The 18,373-nt window shown below is 46.7% G+C and overlaps 2 protein-coding genes across 2 annotated transcripts; both read left to right on the top strand.

The window, feature by feature from the left end:
* The first annotated feature begins 222 nt into the window (after window positions 1-222).
* LOC123104628 (uncharacterized) lies at window positions 223-2,632 on the top strand. Its single transcript, XM_044526505.1, has 2 exons — window positions 223-895; window positions 2,228-2,632. Exon 1 carries the CDS (start codon window positions 446-448, stop codon window positions 890-892), a length of 447 nt encoding a protein of 148 aa, XP_044382440.1. The 5' UTR covers window positions 223-445; the 3' UTR covers window positions 893-895; window positions 2,228-2,632.
* Window positions 2,633-2,807: 175 nt separating this feature from the next.
* On the top strand, window positions 2,808-5,394 carry LOC123104630 (trafficking protein particle complex subunit 2-like protein). Its single transcript, XM_044526506.1, has 5 exons — window positions 2,808-3,038; window positions 3,163-3,259; window positions 3,994-4,072; window positions 4,607-4,688; window positions 5,073-5,394. Exons 1-5 carry the CDS (start codon window positions 3,006-3,008, stop codon window positions 5,211-5,213), a joined length of 432 nt encoding a protein of 143 aa, XP_044382441.1. The 5' UTR covers window positions 2,808-3,005; the 3' UTR covers window positions 5,214-5,394.
* Window positions 5,395-18,373: the final 12,979 nt, after the last annotated feature.

Below are 18,373 nucleotides of genomic sequence, written 5' to 3'. Positions count from 1 at the left end.
AGTGAACCCACGGAGTCAATCCGTGCTTTATTATTAAATAAAAAAATTAAGGATAGATTAATATTAATATTAATATTAATATATAATAGGGAAAGATATATATATATTATTATTATTATTATTATTATTATTATTATTATTATTATTATTACTAGGGAGAGATTGGAAAACATGTTCAAGCACAAGCTACCCAGAAGGCGTATTTCCTTGAGGTACACGCACGGCGTGCCGTGTCCGAGCATAGCTTCTTTCTCCAAGAAAGAAAGGGAGGCTCGCGGGTCGCCACGCACTCGGGTCCACGTCTCTTTTAGCCGCCGCCGTGCCGATCCGACGGACCGACCGACCAGAAAACCCTAGCTCGTCGCGCCGCCGCCGCCGCCGCCGCAAAATCTTAAACCCGCACGCCCCTCCCTTGTCCCCGACCTCGCCGGCCTTGGCACCAGCCATGGCGTTCACCGCGCGCATGAAGGACCTCATGAGGAAGTACGGCAAGGTGGCCCTCGGCGTCCACGTCTCCGTCTCCGTCGCCTCCGTCTCCGGTATGTACGTCGCCATTAACAACAACGTCGACGTCGACGCCATCTTCCGCAAGATCGGCATCAGCGCCCCCGGCACCGCCGCCGCCGACGCGGCCCTCCCCGCCCCCGCCCCCGCCCCCGGCGCCGGCGACGGGGCCCTCCCGAACCCCGCCCCCTCCGTCGTCGTCGGCCAGGAGGCGCCGCGGAACCGGACCGGGGAGCTCGCGGCGTCCAGCGGCGGCGCGCTCGCGCTCGCCATCCTCTGCAACAAGGCCCTGTTCCCCGTCAGGGTCCCCATCACCATCGCGCTCACGCCGCCCATCGCCAGGCTCCTCGCCCGCTGGAAGCTCGTCAAGAGCCTCAAGCAGACCTGAGCTGTGAGCCCAATGACCCCCCCTCTACGACTTCAGCATCGCCTAGTTGGAATCAAAATTAGATGCAAATTTTGCTACACTGTACGATTGGTTTAGCTGTGAGAGGATTTGTGAATTATGCCCGTCTTCTATCCTAACTATTGGAACTGGTAACTTTGCAATGTAATTGGTAGCTTCCTTTCTTTTCTGGAGTACTCTACTGTTCTTCGTTTGTACTGCTCCTTACCTAGTTGTCCAGTACGGCTTTGAACAAGTTACAATATAAATACACTGTTTCGAATATCTAGCCAATCCTCTTTTTTGCAGTGTTCTGGATTCAGTTCCAACAACCTGGACAGTGTAGTTATCTGTATCTCTTTTCTGTACAGGCTAAAATACTCTGTTTTAAACAGTTTTAATTCTTAACACCAGTGTCAGTGCATCAGAAATTGGAAGAGGATTGTAATAGAATCATAACTGCCTCTTTGAGCAAGACCATTTTGAATGACTATTAATAAATTCTAAGCTCTATGAGTGTATAAACATCTAGTGCATATCAGGGGCAGCCCAACATATATGTCCCTACTGCATACCGTTCTCAAGCCTACTTTGCATTGTGCAATAACTATCATTTCAAGTTAGGCATAGCGTGCTCACTGCTCAATAACCTATAGTATGATAATGTATACAACTATACAAGTACAATATACCTGTTGAAGAAGCTCTGTGCTCCCAAAGTTTATTACTGAAACCAGAGCACGTACAGAAACTCAACGGAAATGTTATCATGTTTGTGAGGCAGGCTTAGACTCACAGTCTTAGATCCGGACATTGTCCATACGCCTGACAGCCGGATCCCAACCATGGCATAGAACAAACACTGAAAATAATCAGATTATACTTGTTTTTAATGAATAGACGAATTATAAGGTCATGCACATACACGTTCTCTATATAACATTCTATTCCACGCGGACTGTGGTATGCTGTTTATCAGTGTGGTTGCGTGCTAAATGCAGTAGTAGGATGTGAAAAATTTGTAGCTTTACTTGCTGTCAACATAGTCAATTATCAAAAGCTTCATTACGTAGGAATAGGACTTTTTAGCCGGGGGGCTTACTTGAGGCCTGTCTTCTTCAAAACTCGAAATTCGTTTTTTCAAAAGAAACAGGACTATAGCCTTTAGAAGGCCAATTGACATTGACTTTTGATAGTTCCAGCTGCCCCGAGAAGATAGCATTTTTCAACAGATTGAGTATATGCTGCCACAGAATAAAATTTGAGTATATACTGCAACAGAATAGAATAAGGTGCCTGCACTCTGTCTTGTACTTATCATGTCACTTGTTCTTATAGGTGCCTTATTGCAAGTGCTCTGGGAGATTGCCGCATCCAGTCCAGGATTCAAGGTCTACTTTCCAGGGCATCCGCAATGGAGCGACGCCGTAAATTACCCCACTCTGCCGTCTGGTGCCATTGCACTTGTTTGATTTTTGTCAGGACATGGTTGCATGCACTTGCATCAAAGTTTCATACGCAGGAACTCTTGTTATCCCCTGAACTCAGAGGCGGCAACTCATTCTCTGAATTTTGTAACTTATACAAAAAGAGAAGTTTGAGAACGGAATAAGCACTATGATGATTAATCCAAGTAGATTTACTTATGTGGCTTTTCAAGATTGTTGATATCACATTCTGTTACAGACATTTGGTCTGTGATGGCATGATTGGAATTCATGCACAACTCTTTAATTTGTTAAATGTCTGTGATATGTTATTTTTTTTGCCACGTATAGCTCATTAATTTGTTCGATATCTGTAGTATGATCTGTTGATTATTTTTTGATGCATCATCTGATCTGGTTGAAACTCTGTACTGAAAAATGTTCATGTGACGTCTGAAGCACTGAACCTGAACAGACTGCATCAAGATTGGTGCGGCTCCAAGCACCGGTAGACAGTGGCCCTCCGATCCACTAGTATAGGCCGCCTTCGTCTCCTGCCCGCGCGCACGGTCCAACAACCAGCAGAGAACAGCCTCCGTCGATCCCCCGCGCGCCTCCGTCTCGCTGTCGCCGCTTCAACTGCCGGCCGGCAGGCAGCGCTGCCTCCGACCAGCTCGCCCGGCGGAAACATGATCGTCTGCGTCGCCGTCGTCGGCCACCAGGTCAGGACCACCTCTCCTACCCAGCCCCCTCGCTCCAGATCCCGAAATCCCGATCTCGTCTCCTCGCCGGCGACGGCGGGAGTAAAGCTGATCTTCTTTACGGATGCTCTGGTACTCGTCGCAGAACAACCCGCTGTACCTGCAGAGCTTCACGGAGGCGGACGACGCCCTCAAGCTCCACCACGTCGTCCACTGCTCCCTCGACGTCATCGACGAGCGAGGTAGGCGCATTACCCTTCGTGGCAATCTAGATCTAGGCATCTGTTCCTGTCAAATGCACCGAGATAGCTCAAATTCGATTCCATCTCCTGTCAAATCATCATTAGTTAAAGTCATTGGTATCTTGTTGTATCTGTCAATGGATGTTGATTACATATCAGATTAGACAACTAACTCATCTGGAACCCCTACAGCCACGCTGAAAGCTTCACAACGCGAGAGCGCAGAAGTTAATTGCAATTTATTCATTCAAAACCATGGGACTGGTTCGAGATGAGTCCTGATAAGTGTGGTGGTTGCATCCATCTCACTGGATTTAATTCAAATGAACTGGAGAGGGCTCAAATCTGACTCATCTCCTGTCAAATCCTTGGTTAAATGCATCGAACTCTAGTTTGTAACTGTTAATGGACGTTGATTATATGTCAAATTAGACAAGTGATCCACGTTAAGTAAAAGGGACTAGTTACAAATTCCATGTTGTGTGGGTACAGAAATCGCAATTAACTCTGCCACTCTGCTATGCAAAGTTTTTGATGTGCATATAGCTATAGGGTTTCCAGCTGAGTCCCGATGGTTGCAGCCATCTCATTAGAATTGAGACTCAATTCACATGGGTCTGTCTAACTATTTAGATTGCAACCATCAAAGTTTCATTCTAGTGACATTGCAATTATTGTTTGTCGATCCCTTGTATCATATATCTTACTTCTGTTCACATACATTCCGTTGGCAGTGAACAATCCTAAAAAGAGTGCACCTACACTGAACGAAACATTTTTGGGTCTTCTATATCCGACTGAGAACTACAAAGTGTAAGTCCTTTCACAGTTTTGGTTATCACCTGTCCCAAGTCAAACTTCTTTAAGTCTTGACCAAGTATTTTGATTAATATGCTACTATCTAGAACATCAAGTGAAAATATGTTTTATGACAGAACTAACGAAACTAATTTGCTGTTGTCGATGTTAACACATTTTTATATAATCTTTGTCAAACTTTAAGAAGTTTGACTTAGGACAAAGCTAGAACTTAATGTGATTTGTAACGGAGGGAGTAGTTTTAATTTACAGAATTACCGAAGTTTCAAAATCCAGTTACTTGCCTTTACACAGAGTCACATAAGTTATTTTATCTGAATTATTCAGAAAGAAGTAAAGACAATGGCTCAATTCCAGAAAGAGTATATTAGATTCCTGCAGTATAATGTCAAGTGAGAAAAATAGAATCTCAACTGTGCTATTTGTTTATCATTTAGAGTAATATTTCTCTTCATTGCCAATTTATCGTTGTTGCTGGATGCACTTACTGCTAACAATTCATGAACTATGACAATCTATCATATGCAGGTATGGCTATTTGACAAACACAAAGGTCAAATTTTTAATGGTTACTACTGATCTTGATGTGAAAGATGCAGATGCCCGAAATGTAAGCTCTTAAACCGTTTATTTGCAGCAATTTTTAGTAGAATTACAGAGTTAGTATCCCCGGTGTATCTCTCTTCTTTCATCCGATGGGAAAGCGCAAGTACGGAGATATTTGATTATAATACTCCCGTCCTGTTTCTTGGCTGGTGTGATGAGTTTGCTGTTCGTACCAAGTCATACCTGACAACGTGGAAAGTGTCAGGTTTTCTCAGTCCAGCCTCTGAATAAGTCAGAACCACAAGTTTCAGACGATACGTAAATTTTATATAGTGATGATACTCCTAAATTCCGGACTCTTTCTGGGTGTACACAGTATGAAGTGTTGCTCATGCTTGCTTTGTGATGCAAAAATTAGAGTACCTTCTAACGTCAGCTCTTTTCTCAGTTTTTCAGGAAGTTCCATGCTGCATACGTGGACGCCGTCTCGAACCCCTTCCACGTCCCAGGGAAGAAGATCGCCTCGAGAAGCTTCGGTGCGAGAGTGAGCACCATAGTGAAATCCTTTGGCTCAGGGACTGTCGGTTAAAAACCACATCCGCCTGAGCACCCTCCGCAATCAATTGTCCTGTGCTTTACACCTTAACCGGCAACCTATCTTTACCTCCATTGTGTATCACAAAATGTATGTTGGACAAGAAATAGTTTGACACTCAAGGGAGAGTATATGGCTGTTATTGATTACTAAGCATTATGCCTTGTTTCTCTTCCTTCAATTTAGTGCAGCTGTAGTGATCCATGCTGTGCTGTTACTTCTATCGTCCGCTTGTGTGGGCTGTCTCCTGCCCATCCTGTTCCCCCCTCTTAGCTGCAGGCAGCAATGGCTGTGTTTCCAAAGCATGGGTGACTAGGGGTGAGTTCCAGTGAAAGTTGAGTGGGTGGTTTGGCATGGCAGCAGCAGACTTTCCCTGCATATGCACCAGCAGGTGAATGCTGCTGCTGATGCGCTGGCTCTCGTTTCCTCTGCCTTTCATCATCAGGTGGAGCCGACAGGTATTTGGATGCACCTACAACTCCCATAATCTTGGACCCACTTGATTCAAATCAAATAAATGAATACTCCCTTCGTATCCAAATATAAGATGTTTTTTGACACTCTTGTCTTGTATTTTGATATGGAGGGAGTAAATTTTAGACCCACTACAAGAAAGGAAAAGATAATATTGGTGAGCCTGACTTAGACTTGACCTGATCTTGGTCAGATTAGTCAGCCAGCAAGACAACTCCACCACAGCAACAATTTCGAAACGCAAAACCGGACGTGCAGATCATTATCCTAAAATGCTACCGAGCACGTCATGCCGAGCAAAAACAATAACAAATCTGCGGTGCTTTCTCATCTCAGACTAGTCGAAGCATGATATATTAGTTCTCTCTCCTATTTTTTCCTCGGATTCGGACCGATTAAACATAGTACCACTGACAACTCATACTAACTCTGAAGCATGCTATGTTTTCAGCTGGCTGACATTTTTGTTGCTTTCAGTCGATTTTCTCGGCTCATCTCATTCTCCACGAGACGGCATGAGCAGAACTGCAGCAGACGCACCTTGACGTGACGGATGGCAAGGCGCATTCGGTGCTGTGACCCGGGCTACCACTGTTGCTGCTGCACAGACCGGGGACAGATTGCCATCCGAGACTCGATTGAGAGACATATGCCTTTGCCTCTTGTCGTGACCAATAATGAGGCGACAGTTCACTGCCGACCCAGCTCCCGTCGTGCCGACACCGTGCCGGGCTGTAGCACCAGTAAGGCCAACTTCAACATTCGACCCCAACGAACGGGCGTTTGTTTTGTTCGGATTTCATCTATTTGAGTCGGCAAAATGAATATGCGTGTCTGCAAGCGGTCGCATGGCTGTCGCCAATGCCCAAGCGACCGCCGCAACCCAAATTGTATTCATTTTTGGACTTCTAAATTTGTAGACTAATAGACATTGCAAATATTTTAGAAAACACTATATATTACAATAACGTCCACAAAGGTCTCAAGGCCACACATTCAAACTGATCTAGAAATTAAAATGACATAAAACGGACATAAAACTAGATAAGGGCTGTCGCCACCATGGCCGTGGTCGTCTTCGGTCGCCGTCGTCATCCTCCTGGTCGTTCTTGGTGAGGTCGATGTAGGGCGGTGACTGCTATAGGTGGGCAGGCGGCACCGACGGCTGCTGCCAGGCAGGAGACACATGCACCACCTCCGGTCGTGGTGGAGACGGTGACCATGACTCGCCGCCGTCCTCCTCCTCGTCGTTCTTGGTGAGATCGATATAGGGCGGTGGCTGCCATAGGTGGGAGGCGCCTGCACCAACTCCGGCCATGGCGGAGACGGCGACCATGTCTTGGTGCCCACCCTCGAGGGCGGCATAGAGACATACTTCGCCGTGCACGACGCCACCTTCGTCCATGACCACGTCTGGCCCACCAATGTAGGGTTCAGACTGCGACACTGGGCTCCTCCTCCTCCTACACGTCTTCTATGGCCTCCTCCTTGACCACGACGTCCAGCTCCGGGATGGCGATGTCGCCGGCTGCGGAGAGGGCTATCATCTCTTCGAGGCCCTCCCATTGGGCCTTGTCCTGGGTACGGACGGAGTCTGCCATCACCAGCCTCATGAGCTCCGCCTCCTCCTCGGCGGTCATTGGGGCTGGGGCGGGGGGGGGGGGGGGGCGGGGAAGGGTGGGTTGGCGGGGATAGCGATGGGGAAGGCATGGGCGTCAGGCATGTAAAACCGCTGCAATCTTTGGTGTGGATCCACTGCCATCGGCATAGACGCTGGCGGTAGCGATGGCCATGGGAAACTCCAACGTGGATCACCAAATCGCGCCCACAAATGTCCGGACCCTATGGTCCAGACACTTTTGGCCATCCAACGAGGGTCACCATTTTTTCTGGACCGGTCCAGACGCCTAAAATCCCGTAAACCGACACCAAACTGGGGTGGAGAGTTGCGGAAGTCCGGATGTCTGTCATGTTAGCCTCCGATAACCCGGACCCACCTAAAACCCCCTCTCCTTCCTGTCCAGCAGTGTTCGCTCTCTCCCCGCGCCATATTCATGTCGGCCAAAGCGGATGCGACTAGATGAGGCGATAACCTACCCACATTCATGCCGGCTAACCAGTCGCCTACCTACCCGGAATAAACGTAGGAGCAACGAACAAGAAGCCTACTCCGGCGCCTGCATTTAACCCACCACTCCGCCCACCCGATCTATTTAAAGCCAGTCGGCAACACCCCAAACCCTACCCCTCCAAGCTCCTTCTCCCACTGCCACCATAGCGCTACGCCGAAATCACGGGCGAGGCCGTCCCTGCCGTAGAGGCCTGTTGCCAGGCGCACATTGGGGGGGGGGGACAACCTCTAAGCTCTCTGAAGCAAAGCTCAGATGACTCGAAGATGGAGGAGGGCGACCCCATGGCGATGGTGGAGACTGCGATGAAGGAGTCCAAGGAGGAAGAGGAGCAGGCACCCATGCCAGTGCAGGAGCCGTCGGTTTCCTGGTTCAACATGCTATAGGTGGAGCAACACTAGAACTAGGTGTTGGCCGAGGTGAAGGCGGAGGAGCAGACAACCGTGCCGATGCAGGAACTGCCGATGTCCGTGTTTCTGACTGCTGCAGGAGGACCTTCGGTACAACCTCTTGCTCCTAGAGGAGCACTGGCTGACGGAGGATTAGCTCGTGGTAGAGTGGGCATCCGAAGATGCCTTCGCGACCATTGTTGCGACGGACCTGGGTATCATCAATGAGAACCAGAAAGTTCTCAATTCCATGCACAACGCTTGCATCATCTGCTACAATCGTTGGTATCTCCGCGTCAACGAGATGGAGCGCAATCTTCTATTCGAGGGGTTGGAGACTGAGGACGGCGACACATCAGACCAGCACGAGGACGATGCCAACCCTACACATGTCAATAGCTCTTCCTTCTTCACGATGGCCCGCAACGACGACAAGGCCGAACCGTCTGGCATGGGGGTCATTGACCTCACCTCCGGTTGTGACGGCGAAGTCTAGGACAACGGTGATGAGGAGTATAATTAGTTTTTAGACGTTTTATTACTTGTTTTTAGGGCCTTTTACTATGTAAAATATTTTCTAAAAAATCAATGCAAAAACCGGTGTCCCTGGTCTTTTGATGCCTATGGTTGGATGACCGGCTCCTTTTCCGCTGACTGGACGCATCAACGAACATTTAGTGATGTCTATTTGGGGAGACATGAGCGTGATGGTGACTTGAGTCTCCTGAGTCACCCTAGGGAAGACACGCGAGTTAGAGGAAAACAGGATATCCTCTAGCTCAGAAGATTACAATCTTATTTTTCGAACATAGTAGGAGTCGAAGTGTGTTTACCCTAGATTCACAATATAGGAACCAAAACATGGGAAAAAACTTTCCGAGCGTCGTTTGGATGCAAGACAATAAATGTACTGGATTTGTGGACACAAGAACAACATGACGTAAGACCATATCATTTCTTGCCGGAATTTCTATGGAATAGTCCACTCTATAGGAGTTTCAAAGAAATCTAAGATATCATTTCCTTTGTCCTAAATGGTACCATCGTGTGGTTTTCCCTGTAGGAATCTTATCCTTCAGTATCCATCTTCTTACTTGCAGGATGGCTAGGGCCTATTCATGTGAAAGGCATGCACGTACGCCATTATTTGAGCATTTTCCTACACTTTGCTACGTACTAGACATGTAGTTTTCGAGATTTTTTCTACAAGATCTATTTAGGGCCTATTCTTTCATCCAAGCGGATGAACATTGCCTTACTGACTCGATAGCTGTGGCGCATCATCAATGGGGACGGCGGCCTATGGCTCCACATCATCCAGACTAAATACCTCTGTGGCCGACCCCTAGTGTTCTGTCAGCGGTCCGGTGGCTCCCAATTCTGGCAATCCGTCATTCAGTTGTTGCCTGTTCTCCACATTGGGACCTCCATCTCGGTGGGATCGGGTACTGACAGCCTATTCTGGTTTGATAGGTGGGCTGGCGATACCCCACTCGCGGGCCGCTTCCAGGACATGTTCTCCATTGTAGTGGACCCTCGGGTCTCTGTTGAGACGACCCTTATTGACTTAGGGCGTCTCGCATTTCGGCGTACTTTTGGGCCCGCGGAAATAGCCGCATGGCATGAGCTCCTAGACGTCATTGCGCTCCACGAACCGGACCTAGAGACGACACACAACCGCTTATCATGGCGCCTAGAGCCCTCGGGCAGATTCTCCATGGAACCCCTTTATACTGCGCCATCGTGGCCATCCCGCCCCAGCCCCCCTGGAGGTGATTTGGGCGATCCGTCTCCCTCTGAAGATCAGAATCTTCTTGTGGCAATGAATCCGTGGGCGTATTCCCTCTGGCGTGGAGGTGTTAAAACGTAATGGTCCAGGTGACGGGCTTTGCCCTCTGTGTGGGACCGAGGAGGACTCTAATCACATCTTATTCTCATGTGCCTCGGCCTAGTTTCTATGGAGTTGCTTGCGCGAGGTGATTGGTGGCAGTTGGTGCCACACCAACTTCCCGGACCTCTTTGCTGAACTTCAGGCATCGCCCCCCCTGTGAGTTGCCACATTAGGTGGCTGACCATAGGTGCCCTTGCCTGAACGCTTTAGACGATTCAGAATAATTAAGCTAGTCATATAGCGTATCCCTCTTTGATGTGCCACTGATCGTGGTGTTCAAACTATGTGGTTTCTTGTAGCTCTGGCGGCCTCTTAGCCGCCTCCAGGAATGGGATGCCATCAGCATCCTCATTGCCGATATCCGTGCGATGGCTCTCTGATTGACGCCGCCACTTCCCCCACCTCCTCCTAAGCCTGATTAGTGTCTCCATGGTCCACCTGCTTTTATGTTTTCTAGGGCTTATTGAGCTGTGCCCTCAGCAGAACCTTCTGTACTATTTGTTGTGAGACCTGTGTGTGTGTGCGTATGTGTGTGAGTGTTATGATGTGGTACTTGGTGGCCTTTGGTGGTTTGCTTTATTTATAAAGCGGGGCGAAAGCCCTTTTCCGTAAAGCCATGACTTTTCAAGGAGCACCTGGAGGTGGCTGCCCTAACAAGGAGAGGTGAAGCTTTAGGTTAGTCTATTACCAGCTTATGGTGTAACCTTTTTTGCTAATGAGCAATGATAAACACTAATCTAATAAAGGATATGATGAATTTCATCCCGACTCTTCTATACCAGCTCTTCAATAGGAGAGGATCTAACCTTGAAGGAAACATATATCATGATTGTCACGCGTCCATAAGGAAACAACCGCCGCCACCCAAGCACTAAGCCACCGCGTACTATCTCTCTATCCCTACCGACCCTCGCCGTTGCTAGAGACTAGTAGCTAGGCTAAGCCCCGATACGGTAGCCTTTGGTGGCGACATGCGATCTACGGGGCAATGGCTAGAGGCAGAGGGTATGACTATGCAACGGTGTCAATGGAGTTCTGGCCTGGCCGATGGTCTCTGGTGGCAAGGTGCCGACGACCGCAATCATGCCTGCAAGTACGCGGGAAGCAGCGGTACCCTTCTACGTCCCATCGTAGTGGGCCTTTGCTCGGGCGCGCGGGTGGCGCTAGGGTCCTACGCTGTTAGGCGTTATCGCGACTGTGGTTGGACGGTGGTAGCTGAAGAGCTGGAGGCTCTCGCGCCTTCATATTCAGGGCAATGGTGAGTATTTTAGCCGAGCGATTCCGTCGCCATAGGTGAGGACACTTAGCAAGAGGACAGTGTGGGGCTGCTGGAGCGTCCTAAATTGGGATTTTGGTAATGTTGATGACTTCCTTCCATTGTTAATCTTCGTCGCATGTACGAGGTTGACCTTTTGCTGTGAAGGCTCGACCACTTTCTTGTGCGGGCATGGTCGTCACTTGGGTGGCATCTCATATTAAGACCGTGTTGTCCATGAATTTGCTGGTATCATGGAAAGTGGTGACGAAAACCCACGATAACCTCGATTTGGTGGCACTTCTCGAGTACCCAGTCTCGAGCTCTGGGGTGAAGACCATTGGTGATGCGGAGCATCCCTCGACCATCCCCATGGACATTACATCACCACCGTAAGCACGAAGAGTACCAATGACGAGAGCTCACGCACGTGCCATCGAAACCGAGGTTAACTCCTTCCTCTTCGAACTCCATTTGAATTCTCACGAGAGTTGGATCCTACCTCAAATGGAAATGTTATGCTTTCTTAGGTACTACCTCCGTCCTTTAAAGAGTGTACTTCCAACTTTGTTGGAAAGTCAGACTTTTTTATGTTTGACTATATTTATACAATAATACACCAACATTTATGCCATCAAATTAGTATCAATATATTCATGATAAAATATACTTTTATCATATCCCTAATTGGTTTCATAAACATTGATATATTTTTGCACAAACTCGATCAAACTTTGAAATAGTTTGACCCTCCAACAAAATTGAAAGTACACTCTTTGAAGGACGGAGGGAGTACCAAAGAGATGAACATGAAGAGGTGAGCACGGAGACCCAATAATCCATGGAGGAGGAGGAGAACGCAATACAGAGGGAGCACGAAGCAAGAGAGGTCTCGGACCACTCCGGGTGCCCGGCCACCCCCAGCCGCCGGCCGGCCGCACCACTAGCCGCCCCGGGTTCCTGGCCGCTGCCTGGGTGGTGCCCCTGAGCGCCCCGGGTGCCCGGCCCATTCGCTGGGGGCTACAGTCGCCGCCCCGGGTGCCCGGTCCCCCTCTTGCCGGCTCCCTGCCTGGTTCGGGTGCCCGGCCCTCTTCGCCCCGGGTGCCCGGCCGACCCTAGGCGCCAGCCCCTGCCCGTTCCGGGTGCCCGGACTCCACCGTTTTGCCTACGCACAATTAGGGCTAAAAAGATCCTTGTACCCCACTCTTCCTCTTATTTCGTCCCTGGCCTATAAAAAATCTTCCCCTAGCTCCTTCTTAGGGCCAGCAAAGTATTTGAGAGACATTAGAGAGCTTTGCTCCTTGTATACCCCTCCTCTTGGAGATCAAGACCCCTCTTTGGGAAGAATCCTTGTGGATTATCAAGGCCTCCTCTTGGAGAAGTTGAACATCAAGACCTCATCTTCTTGGAGTGGGAAGAACTCTACCCGAGTGCTAGTTTCCTTGAATTGTTCTTGTATACTTGTGGATCTCATGTATGCTACTCTAGTGGATGTGTGACCTTGGTTTGTTTGAGTGATTCTCTTCTTGTGTTCTTGTGTGTTCATCACCATTTCCCCCTCCAAGTGTGAAAGATCTCATCTAGGGTTTCACCCTACAACACTTGGTCTAATCCCCTAGTTGGTTATATATAGTTGGTAGTGTTGGTGTTTTTGTGTTGTTAACTTATTGAAGACATTGCACAGACTTGATCTTCAAGGTGAAAACCCAAGATCTGGCCTTCGGTGGTATAATTCGGCAATCAGTGTCATTTGAGTGGCATTCCCTTTGTGAAGGCATTAATGATGGAGATCCTTTCCAGTTGTCCTTGTGAAGTCAAGAGATGGTTGGTGCGAATGGTCGTTGATGTAGTTCGTCGATTGCTGGTTTGATCACTTTGGAGTTTTTTCTATCAACTTAGGGATTATCTCTGGTGGAAAAAAATCAGATTATCATTTTACCAAAGAAGGGAAATCATGCAAGTCGAATATCTTTTTTCTACTCTTAATCAGATTATCTCCGGTGGTCAATTTGTTAGAGAAAGTAGCCATGAAAAAAGTGAACTCTAATAGGATAAGAAAGCTTCCAGACATCATGAACAAATTAAGAAAGATGCTATTGGAAGACACAAAAATAGTGGAAATTTATATCCAATTAATAGTTTCGATAATATCACACTAAAATAACAGATGACGCTTCCCTTGTTCTAGCTTATACAAACTCTTTGTGAGATCTCTAGTGATCAATTTGTGTACAGAAAGTAGCTACAAGAAAGCATAACTACAATGGGATTAGAAATTTAAGCTTCAGCATGAGAACATATTAAGAAATAATGCCACTAGAAATCGCAACATGAAAAGATTGCACATGGTAGACGCATAATGAATTCGTCATCCAAATTATGATTTCTTATTTATTGGTAAAGGCCAAAGACTGAGGAATTTCGAACAATATCATAACAGATACACATAATGACACCGATCTACAATACAATGACGAAACCTGATTTCAAGCTCAAAACCATTTAGACATTAGAAATGACAACCTGCATTCAGTTAAGAATATATGCCACCCATTTTTCATTATCGCACTTACCAAACTTCCAGATTCTCAACACATTTTGAGAAGGGCAAATCATAATCTATCTAGATTGCATAAATAAACACATATGGGTCCTCTGCCGCATGTCCATTTGTGATAAAATTGCCATATTTAATCATCGTAATCTTAATATCATCTAAAAAATACATATCTAAATCATCCAGTAAGCCAGTAAACACATAGATCAACACCTTATTTCAGCGACAATTATGGAACTATCAGAACTCTTTTACTCATTGTTATCTCAGCCCGTTGCCAAAGCAAGCCATGTCACCAAGCACATGGCAGAAAGTTATTCTGTTTCTTCCTTCCTTCTTTCTTTCTTTTCTCCTGCCTTCCCAGAGCATGTTAAACTAGTTATTGCGGCGTTGTGAACATCACAAAGACCAGTAAGCACATATAACCTGTTAATTTCACACAGCCCATTGACCTCTCTGTATGTATCTTTACACCGTCAGGTGGCGCTCAAAACATGCATGCATAGCTCGATCTTAATGAACTTTAGGTGCATGTCTGATGTCTCGCAGCAGCATCAGAGGAAAATTAACCAAGCTAGACGCTTGCTGGCTTGCACCAACTCCGGCGAACTCATTCTGAACTCGAACTGTTCTACTTGGAGAATCACATTTCCATAGACCTGATCATTGCAACAACCTGCAGCAGAAAGGATACATTTGTCTGCAGCCTGATCAGTAGTCTCAGATGATAAGCTTGATCTTGATCATGGCTTAATCCGAAAGGAAACCACGTACAGGCGGGTGCAAGAAATGGAACTCTCGCACGACCGGCTTGCATGGAGGCGCTTCTAGAACATTCCATTGCCCCCCCGCCATTGTTTCTGATCCCAGCAGCTCGATTATCATCCGTCCTGTGGGGTGCAACAGATTGGACTCGCATCAATCGACCAAACCAGTATGAAGAGGCAGGAGTTGTATCGAACGCACAGGCCGCGGGACGGGAGCAAGAGACTGCGATGAGTGGCCAGCGGCTCCAGCCTCCAGTACCATATCTATTGATCTACAGGACCAAAGTTCTACCACAAACAGAACGAACATTTCCGCTGGAGATTGGACTCGCAGATCAGTGCACTGCACCTCGTCGTTGCCCGAATCAAATAAACACAACACCAAATTTCACGAATCGATCGATCTTTCAGCGAATCGCACCCGCACTCCCATATACTAAATTGCGAAAATTGCTTGGACGCAGGCATCGATCGGCGGCGCTACCAAGCCGGATCCATGGCCGGAGCTATCATCCTCGTCGCCGTGGAGACCATCGATCTGCAAAGGCGACCGATTCGGCCGAGATCCAGCCTAGCCAGCTAGCACCACAGTACGAGACGAACCAAATTAACCAATTCAGTTGAGAATTCAGAAGCCGCCATGGATGGATTCAGCTCCGGACAACAAGTAAGTCTTATTGCAAAGATGAAGCTTTTACAGCGAGATCGATAGCGATAGCGACTCCTCCTCCGGGCGAGAGGAAGGAGAGGACTACAGGCTCGAACAACGAGCTACCCCCTAGCAATCATGTGAATTACAAGAAGGTCCTTCTCCCCTCTCATCTCTCCTTGTCTATTCCTTCTTGTTCTTCCGGCTGCCGCCACTGCGACCCCCAATTTCTTCCGTCGCGGCATAGATCTCAGTGATCAAGCGGTAGCGCTTCACCCTTCGCTGGCTCCCGGCCACCTCGTCCTCCTCCTCTTCCTCCCAGTCCACGCAACCACCAAGAATTACGGCGCCAGGAGACGGCGCCGCTGGTGGGGCGTTCACGGAGCGCAGGGAGGAGGAGAAGGAGCTGCCCGAGGGAGCCACGGAGGTGGCGACCGGATGGGCGCGAGGGGTGCCCGAGGAGGCGCTGCTCCGGCGGAGGTGGAGGAGCTGCTCGGCCGCGGCGAACTCGAGCGCCGTGAAGGCCGCCGGCGCCGCCGCGTCGGCCCTCTTCGTCTTGGGCTCCGGCTCCATCTTCCCCTTCGCCGGTTCTGCCTCGCGCTGTAGGATTTTCATTGACGATTGGTGTGGCTGGGTTGCCATGGACGCGCGCGTTGGCTAATTTCGCCTCTTTCTAGTCTGGTCTTTCTTTGGTTGCTATACTAGTTATTTTTCCTTGTCCTTTTCCTCTTGCTTTTGCGAAAGAGACTTGGATTTTATTTCTCTATTTTTCCTTTGATTTTTGGGTTTCAATTATTTCTCTAGCAGGTAGCTTTGCATAAATATCATTATGGTATAGAATCGATTTGGCCCGACACGTGTAATTACCGTTAAGCCATATTCCGGCGTGAAATGCGTGACACATTGTGAGCTGTCCGGTTAATCCAGCACACAACCCGTCCAACCGAGTTTTTGCAACACGTCGATGGATCACATAGCCATTGGCACATCGCGTTGAAGGTCATTACACGTCATATGTATGTACACACTACACATTTCTATGATATGTACATGTAACTTGTTTTGGGTCTAATTTCACGCTCGTTGTTACCGTTGCATATTCACACAACGGCTAGGTAGACACAATCACTACTGCAAAAATGATTACGAGAGACGGGCCTATTAATATTATTTTACATAACAATGTTGCACTCTAAATTTTGGTCATCACTCGTAGATTCACACCAGTAACTAGAACACCAGTTCCACAAAGCCCTTAGTCCTGTATGTCAAAGCTAACTATTCCAGACTAACTATTCAAGACTACTGGATCTTTTGAAGTTTCTTCGTTGCATAATTAAATAGCTACGTATGCTTTCTGATTAATTTGTTTTCTCTGGACAAGATTGATAATTAGTTTTTCAGAGGGAGTAGTGCATAGTACTGGTTTCAATCTCGTGGTGCTCTAATCCAGAGATAATAAGGACGAAGACACATATTGTATTGTTGTCACTAAGGATAAAGCGACATGGTTTAATCTTATTGCTAGATTTATTTATTTTTACATTATGTCATCTTGTTTATTACAATGCTCTGCTTCTTATAAACTTAATACCTTGAGATGCATGCTTGATAGCGGTTTTGGGGTGGAGTATTAGTAGTAGATGATGTTGGATTAACAGTTCACTTATCACAGATGTAATGCCTATGTGAGGTTATGTCATGAATGATCATAGTCATAAAGATTGCTATTCTTGCCCAACAATAATTTGTCACCATGCCGCTTGCTATCTTTTAAGAAAGACACCTCTAGTGAACCTATGGCCCAAGTCCATTCTCTATTAATTCAAGTCTTTCATACAATTTTCTCCTTTCATTTATTTGCTTTATTATTTTTCAATTTTACTACACAATTATCTATCTATCTATTAGTTTTTAATCTTGTAACTAGCAAGGACAAGGGGATTGACAACCCTCTTGTCGCGTTGGGTGCAAGCATTTTATTTTTGTGTGTGCAAGTGTTGTTTATCTTGTTGACTTGAAGCTCGTACTGATTCGATAAACCTTGGTTCTTAACTGAGAGAAAGCTTTGCTACTATCTACATCACCCTTCCTCTTTGGGGAAACCCAACAACTCGTGGGGGAGTAGCAATGAAATTTCTAGCACCGTTGCGGGAGAGTCTTCTTCTACCAAATCAGGTGCCTTCGCACAAACTCTTTTATTTGCTTGTTTTATTTCTTGTCTAATTGCCTCTGCCTTTTATTTTCCTTTTTATTTGCTTGCTAGAAATTTCCAAAATACCAAGAAAATATTGTGTTGTTATTTATGCTTTTGTTACCACGATGTCCACTCTGGATGAAGTTATTGTTGAAAGTGGTAGTGATGACAACTCTAGGGAAAGTAAAGAGGAAGTACCTAAAACACCTACTCACGACAATGATAATCTTCATAATGAAATTCCCTTAACTTGGAAAACTAAAAGATTATGCATAGGAAGTGGGAATGTTATTGGGAAAAGTGTCATTCAAGAGTTCATTACTTGTGCGGGAGTTATACTGGCAATAGTGGGAACCATTCTTACAAAAACTAATAGTTATGTGGATGCTATATGAAGGAAATATGCCCTAGAGGCAATAGTAAAGTTGTTATTTATATTTTCTTATATCATGATAAATGTTTATTATTCATGCTAGAATTGTATTAACCGGAAACTTAGTACAAGTGTGAATACATAGACAAACAGAGTGTCCCTAGTATGCCTCTACTTGACTAGCTCGTTAATCAAAGATGGTTAAGTTTCCTAACCATAGACATGTGTTGTCATTTGATGAACGGGATCACATCATTAGAGAATGATGTGATGGACAATACACATCCGCTAGCTTAGCATAATGATCGTTTTAGTTTTATTGCTATTGCTTTCTTCGTGACTCATACATATTCATCTGACTATGAGATTATGCAACTCCCGAATACCGGAGGAACACTTTATGTGCTATCAAATGTCACAATGTAACTGGGTGATTATAAAGATGCTCTACAGGTGTCTCCGATGGTGTTTGT

This window comes from Triticum aestivum, chromosome 5A (genome assembly GCF_018294505.1).
Source record: "Triticum aestivum cultivar Chinese Spring chromosome 5A, IWGSC CS RefSeq v2.1, whole genome shotgun sequence".
Taxonomy (NCBI): Eukaryota; Viridiplantae; Streptophyta; class Magnoliopsida; order Poales; family Poaceae; genus Triticum; species Triticum aestivum.
The sequence above is the reverse complement of the archived record's forward strand: the minus strand, read 5'-3'. Positions and strand labels throughout refer to the sequence as shown.